Genomic DNA, 7,632 nt, shown 5'->3' with positions numbered 1-7,632 from the left:
TAATTGAATCGCACGCGAGAACACTTTCTTTAAAAAGTATTTTGACTCTATTCCAAGCATTCGTCACAAGAAATCATTTGTCTGATGAGATAATCAAAGTACACACTCTTGTTCTCGATTAAGATACAAAATAACTTATATAATTTCTCCTTTTATATGTATTTCTTCAAATATTTTTGATAATTATTTGAAATAATAACTGCTTTTCTTTCGCTCTTCCAATTAGGTTGTGATTTCTTGTTTGTGATTATGCATAATTTGCCAATGCTTACAATTCCTTAGATAATAGAGCTAAAAGTTGCAATGGTTAACAATTAACATTGTAATGTTTATTTAAGAGTTCCAATAGTTCATCATTAAAAATTACAATCACCAACAATTGCAATAATTCATTAATGAATCATCACCAACACTTGTAATCATCAATTGTTGCAATATTTCATTTTAGTAATTGCAGCTCTTCATCCAAACAATTACGATCATTCACTTAAACAGTAGCAATAATTCACTAAATCTCAGCGAAATCCTACATTTTAGACATTTACAACTTGATTTTTACAATCCTATAAACTCATGATTGCATTTTGGACTTGGCCTAGTGAAAAGAAAAGCAACGAGGTGATGGTATTCATTGTGATACAGATGAGAGATTTAAAATTCTAACTAAAATTTAGCTCTCTTGCGAACCTAGTTTTTGAATATTCACATCTTTTTTTTGTTAAAGCAGACTCTAATTGTTGTGCATGACAAGATGAAGTGCGGCTGATTTGGTATTAATGTCTGCGTGGAGAAATTCCTAGTAGTTGGAAATCACTCACTAGTTAAGGTTTGATATTCAGCAATAAGATAGTTCTCACAAGTTCATTGGCCTTTTTGACAAGACCAAGATTGTTTAGAAGTTTTACGAAAAGCGTCCGTGAAACAGAGTAACAAATTACTGATCATCACCAAAATCTTCATCCTCATCTTTGATCTTAACATCAGCGTCTTCTCCAAACTGGATGCAGACATCAATCTGGGACAGAACATACTGAATACTGCACAAAGAAAACGTTGTCGATATTAGCTTTTGAATTGGATCAATGTTGGAAGATATGATAGAGAGCAAATTAGTTTATCACCTTCGTTCTTTCCTTATGTCAAGGGGTATGAAATTCACCATCCCATATTCTCCCACCTAATAATTACCACCACATCCCAAAAACGCAATCATGAAAATCAAACTATACACACTTTTGCTTTACGATCAACATATGATTAAAACCGTATTACATACCATCTCAATCAGAGCTTTGTTCAATTTCGCATATCGAGGACCCATCTTTTGGTTTAACTCTGCCAACAATGTGCGAGGCTCCGGATCCAAGTAGCTAAGGTAAACAAACCCGACGCGAAATTACTTAACTCAGAAACAACAACGGAAAACGAAAAGATACAAAAGAAGAATCCATACGTATCAATGTTGCTTTTATCCTGCAAGAGATCCATCTTTGAGAGGATGTTGATGTGTGGTAATTCAAGCTGGATCATTGCAGAGAGAGACGACATGCAACCGCTGATAAACTTGGTGACATCTGTTATGAACTGCTCCAACACGACATATCATTTTTAATCAACACAAATTGGTTTTCTCGCTACAATACTAATAGGTAGAGAAAAAAGAAACAGAAGTTGATATAAAACCTGTGAATCAAGCAGATAAACAACACAGACGTTGAAGTTCTTCTGTTGCAAATGCGCCACAAAGTTCTTGAGCACAGGAACATGTGTAAACAGTTCTATCTGGCCTATTAACAGCATAGATTTTAGAAGAACTTAGAGATAAAAAAAACACACTTGATTACAGAAACCACTCGTATAAAATAATCAGACAAATAAACTTATTGATCATGTATGCACCTGGACAATCGAATATAAGGTAATCATCATCTCGGTAGTTGTCCAATTCTTCATCCACCCAATCATGTAAGCTATCCTCAAGGTATCTGTGGATTAAGAGTTAAGGATTCTCCATGCAATTTTCCAACATATAAATAAAGGCAACAGCATTAAGACTCAGGAGGTAGTTAAAAATTCTCATTTTATGTCTATGTAAAAAGGATACTCCATGCAGTACATGAGGGCACCATTAGGACCAAGCCCAAGCTCCTCCATTACATCTTCCAAAGAAACAAGTTCTCTGATATCTGCAAAACAGCAAAAACCAAGAAAGTGTGAAACCAAGAAAGTCCCAAGGGATTTTGATTGAATAACTCACCCATAGCCACAGGATAGTTGAAGATTTCAGCAGCAGGATCCAAGTTAACAACATTCATTGTTCTGCCGACCGTTTCACAGTGTTCATACAAAGATGAGCAATACGTTGACTGATCCAGAAAAAAAAAAATCCCCATTAGACAAAATCTAACTGTTATTACAGATCCAAAATTGACTATATAATGACCTTTCCGCTGCCTGCTGGACCGATAACGAGCTGAGCATAACCCATTGTAACAAAGCAAAATCTTCCAGAAAAAAAAAACCTCAAATAGAGCAAAGAGAGTGAATGATTCTAAAAGATGCAAAGACGGCGACTGATATATAAGCAATGCACCAAACACCTAAACCGAACAACACACTCAGTATGTCGCAGGAACCCATAGACCAGAAGCAATCAACAGACACATCTCAGCACCTGAAACAAGGATAATATCAGAATCGATTGATATAGCTAGGGTTTAACACCGAAAACATCGAAGAAAGTGAAAGCAGCCCGACGGAAACTTTCGAAAGCCCACAAAAAAAAACACAATCACAAGCTCTGTAGCATAGTATTGAATCAGAAAGAGATTAAACTTGACCTTTTAGTATTTGGTTGCGTCTTCTTTGGGGTTAAGAAGAAGAGAGCTTCACTTTTCGGTTCGGTTGGCTTTCGTAGCGATTATATTGCTTCTAAAGACTTCTTTAGGGTTTTCGATGATTTTTTCTCCTTCAATTAATGAGTTGGTTCGGTTGCGCTTGGTTTGACAGATATTTAGAGCGTGACAATTACAATTTGACCACACCAAAAATAAAAATAAAAATAAAGCATTGCTTCTCCACGTGTATCACGTAAGTCTTCGCCGAAGCTTGAATTAATTAATTATTTTTATATAAAACTATAATCAAATAAGAAAATTATTGGTTTGAAAGCAAAGATGTGATCAAAAGAAAAAGTCTACTCATGTGAATCTTTCCTCGTGGATTTCGATCTCTTCGTTTTATATATAAACTAGGATTGGCCCGCCATACGGACGTGATGTGATGTATTGGTTTTTATCGATGATGTAATTTTTGTGTTAATTTTTTTTTTATGTTCATTTGGTTGCGAGTGTGATTATGTTAAGCAACCAGTGTTATCTACATCAAATTTCAATTATATAACTAAAAATTGACATGTGAACATATTTAGTATTGTGGTTGATTCAGAGTTACAAAATTTTATAGTGTTATAATACTCATAACATTTTTCTAAATTTAAACTTTGAGCATTATAAGTTAAATCAAACAAAATCGATCAAAAAATAATACAATAGAGAAACCTTGTTAAACCACAAATAGTAAGGATATCTTTGGATTGTATGGAGTGAAAAGTTGAGTTTTAGTCTCTTATTTTTCCTCTGTAGCCAAAGAAGGAGCATAGGCTTTTTATATTTTGTTTTTTGATCAAATGAGAGTTTCTCTACTGTTTATTTAACAATTAGATATACGACTATGAGAAATCAATTACAATTATAATTTAGATTTTAATAGATATATATTACATAGAATTGACTACTAAAATATAATTAATAGGCCAATTCAGAATTTTTTATTTATTTATTCAAAGTGTTGCTCAAAAAATTTGAAATGGTTAAAACTCACTATTTGTTATATTTTCAGTATTGGAATTAACAGAAGGTAAGCAATGTGAAATTTAATTTAATTAAACTTTGTTTATGCTTTAAATACTTTTATCTTATTATTTAGTTTTTCATTTAAACATTTGTTTAAATTGACAACTCATTTGAAGCTTAGTTATGTTTTTAAAATCATTGAGTTCTCGTTTCTCGGGAATCCGTCTTTAAAGCATCTCCAACCTATTGTTATTTCTACCTCTGTAATAGCATTTAAAGGTGAAATTGCTCTAACCCACCTCTATTTCTTCCTCTATAATAGAGATCTCTATTTTTTCCTCTATATATAGAGGAAGAAATAACATTTCTCTATTTTTACTCTACATTTAGAGACTATTATTTTAGAGGAATACATTGGAGCATATCTCATCTCTATTATAGAGTTCTTCTAATTTAGATGTGAAAATAGCAAAATACATTGGAGATGGTCTTAAAGGCAGTATAAAATGTAGAAACCGGTTCCTTACATTTTCTATATCAAACGATAATTTATTCTTTTGACTAACTAAAAATTTACGGCTATATAATTTTGGTTTGATAGAGTACCGGAGTTATTTTATCAGGCTGGCCAAAGAAAATATTTTTTTTTACTAAGGAAAATGTTAAAAAATATTGTTTGAACAAATTGCAACAGAATCTACGAAAATAAAATTGCTAAACATGGTCTTTCGTTGAAACTGATTGTTTAAACGTGTTATTTTTTTAATTAACCCAAACTATTTTATAATAAAGAATGAATAAGTAAAAAAATATCAGAAAGACAAATATAATGTTGGTCTTCAAATCAGATTATGAGAACACATTACAAACCAAATAAAATCAAAAAAAAAATATTTTTTAAGAAAACCACAACCCAACGTTTTCTCTAAATCATATCAACTGAGCCTTCAATCTGACTTTTCTGCTTTCTTCAACTCAAAGATCCATTAGTTATAGCATCTAAGTTTTTAGAGAAGCCCATTAATACATAGTACACGACAAAGCCCAATAAAATCAGGGTTTCTCCTAATCATGTCTCGACTATATAACTTGTCAATCATATAGTGTGCATTCTCATTGTTTATAGTTCTTATCATCTACTTCGATACTGGTATAAGACTTTTTTTTTAATTTTTGCGTGACAGAGAAGCGCTTTGTTCTTTATTGCTGACGGTCAACCTCTAAGAAGTTCTGAGCTTTTCCATTTTTTTTCCTTCTGGCTTTATATCTAAGCTCTCTTTTATGTAGTCGAGGTGAACATAGAATGTCCACAAGTCTCTCAATCCCGTGAGACATATTGTGATGTTATTGTGATAACTCTTGAGATGCTGATCGACTTATAATGAAACTGAGTCTTTTTTCCAATCTTTATTTAAAAAAGATCTGTGGGTTTATGGATCTGACTACATGATGAATCTCATAAAAAGTCCTTTTCCAGTTTTTATTTTAAAAAAATTTGTGTGTTTATATGATCTGAGTACATGATGAATCTCATAAAACAAATTGTATTTTACGACTGATTTTATGTTTGATGTTTATTCACCTTGGAGAACAGATACTCAGAATCAAGTTTTCAACTTTTGTGATTTTTTAAGTTCTTTCTTTTGGCTGGGCATATGATATGAAACTATATTTCAGGGATAATTTGCGTTTGAATCTTATTGATGCTATCTTTATGATTATCTGATACCCGTATTTCAATTTTTATACAGAATATCTTTCTGTATTATGTTTGATTGTTTAGATTAATGTCGATCTCCCTTAATTCCTTTTTATTAATACGGTTAATTTTCTTTGTTCAAATTATGGTCTTCTGAAACTTATAGTCTGGCCAAAAAACTATTAAGCCTGAATTTTAGCAAAACAAAACGAAGCTACTTGTGTAAATTATTAAACCCACAAAACAAAGTCCAAAAAAGTAACAACAAAACGAAGACCCAAAAAAGTAACAAAGAGTCATAATTGAAACGCAACATTTAGTTAAGTGGGACACGTGTTAACACTATATTAAGCGACTTAGCGACGTGGTGCAATTACAGGAGAGAAAACACTACTTTATATATATAGATATTTTTACCCTCATATATAAATGAGATAGGGACTTTATTCTGATTTGCACTACTACCTCTATGGTTTTCTCTAATTTGTCCCTCCTAATAAATAATTTAATTTTCTTTTTTCTTTAATTACAGAAACTTGGGTAAATACTAAACTACCCTTAACGAATCTACAAAACTACAACTAAACCTAAACTAAACCCTCTAACCTAACCCGTGTATTTCCTTCTTTCCTCTATAACTCCCAAAAGGGGCAAAACAACCTTCCCGACCTCACTCTTTCTTTATTTTCCCTTTTTTTCTCTTTCTCTTTGTACGAACCCTAATGACGAAAACGTTATTAGCCGTCGTGTGAGCGATTTTATCAGCGCTTCCTATAAACCCCAGCTGGCTTTTGGATACTATAAACAGAATACCATTGAGAGAGATGTCGTGTACCTGCGGCCGGGAAGGGAGCTTGTTGAGAAGTTGTGTGTGTTCTGTTGCAGCTGTTTAAAAAATGTTTTTTAATCTTTGATCACGCGGATGGACCGAGGAGTTTGGCTACTAGAATGGTTGTTGCGGGAGGTGGTTAGCTCCAGGGCCTGTGCTAGCTTCTTTATTAGCTTTGGCTGCTTATAAACTCCCTGAGAAACATAGAGGTTTAAGGAGGAGGCTTAGATGCGCTATAGCTTGTGGTTTTCCATTTCCTAAGTCCAAACGATCAGGAGCTGAAGCTGCTTCTATGTTACTGAGATTCAACATCGCTAGAACCAGCATCGTCAAGCTAGGGTTTATACAGATACGCGAGCTTGGGAAACCGCGGAACAGATATGGGGGGTTTGCTTCTTGCTGTTCGGTTTCGGCAAGACCATTCGGCTGAAGATAACGGAGCTGCTGTTTCTTATGAAGCAAGTAATCTTACCCTTAGCGATTAGAACTTTCATACGTCGCGGAGCTGCTTATAGTCTGCACAAACGCACTCGAAGCGGCTGACCAAGCGCTGGTGACGCCCGTTGGAGAAGTGGCTAGACAAGTCTCTTTGTTGGAGACCGGTTCAGACAAGCGCACAGCTAAACCCTGTTCTTTGGGAAGAACTTGCTCTGACTCGAGCCACCGTGTTAGAGACAAGATCTAATTAAGCCGATGTTGTGTGGCGGGCAGTTCAGTGTGGCTGATGATCTGATCTGGAAAGCCATCTTTATAAGATCTTCGATCTCAGGAGAGGATCATCATGCGACTGTGTCGGCTTGAGAGACAGATCTTTTTAGGGCTATCTTTTGTTGTAAAAGTTACAAAAGGTTAGAGTTTCTTGGTTTTGTCATAATCATTATTCTTTAGTTATAAGAGTTAGATTTATACAGAGGCTTTAGTAAGAGCACCTCCAATGGTGTTACCCACCATTGGAGTCCTTAGCATTAATTTAATATATATAATTTTTTTTTGAATAGTTAAGGACTCTAATCATAAATGTTGGTCCAATGGTGTTATCCGTTTTGGAATCCTTAAAAAAAAAATTTAAACAAGAAAATTTGAAAATGTTATTTTTATTGAAACACAAAAAAAAAACATACAACAATTAAACATTTTCATCATTACCAAATTTGTTCCAAATATTTTGAATCAAATCAAATTTAAGCTGTTCATGTATATGTTGGTCACGAACTTGGCTACGAATTTCAAGCATAGCACGGAGATTTGAA

The 7,632-nt window shown here is 33.8% G+C and overlaps 1 protein-coding gene across 1 annotated transcript; it reads right to left on the bottom strand.

The window, feature by feature from the left end:
• Positions 1 to 750: 750 nt before the first annotated feature.
• Positions 751 to 3,002, bottom strand: LOC106337292 (GPN-loop GTPase 3). The gene is made up of 10 exons (XM_013776379.1): positions 2,841 to 3,002; positions 2,444 to 2,674; positions 2,258 to 2,366; positions 2,105 to 2,186; positions 1,900 to 1,985; positions 1,684 to 1,787; positions 1,454 to 1,584; positions 1,277 to 1,370; positions 1,122 to 1,177; positions 751 to 1,037 (listed from the first exon to the last, which is right to left on the bottom strand). The coding sequence occupies exons 2-10, from the start codon at positions 2,486 to 2,488 to the stop codon at positions 935 to 937; spliced, it is 810 nt and encodes a 269-aa protein (XP_013631833.1). The 5' UTR covers positions 2,489 to 2,674; positions 2,841 to 3,002; the 3' UTR covers positions 751 to 934.
• Between the last annotated feature and the right edge of the window lie 4,630 nt (positions 3,003 to 7,632).

The sequence above is a fragment of the Brassica oleracea genome, chromosome C4 (assembly GCF_000695525.1).
Source record: "Brassica oleracea var. oleracea cultivar TO1000 chromosome C4, BOL, whole genome shotgun sequence".
Classification (NCBI taxonomy): Eukaryota; Viridiplantae; Streptophyta; class Magnoliopsida; order Brassicales; family Brassicaceae; genus Brassica; species Brassica oleracea.
The sequence above is the reverse complement of the archived record's forward strand: the minus strand, read 5'-3'. Positions and strand labels throughout refer to the sequence as shown.

Excerpts from the sequence above, each read along its gene's own strand:
- LOC106337292 (XM_013776379.1), bottom strand. The coding sequence starts at position 2,488 with ATGGGTTATGCTCAGCTCGTTATCGGTCCAGCAGGCAGCGGAAAG. Across the intron at positions 1,585-1,683 it reads TTTATCTGCTTGATTCACAG|TTCATAACAGATGTCACCAA; the intron begins GTTTTATATCAA and ends GTGTTGGAGCAG. Across the intron at positions 1,038-1,121 it reads GACATAAGGAAAGAACGAAG|TATTCAGTATGTTCTGTCCC; the intron begins GTGATAAACTAA and ends TTCTTTGTGCAG.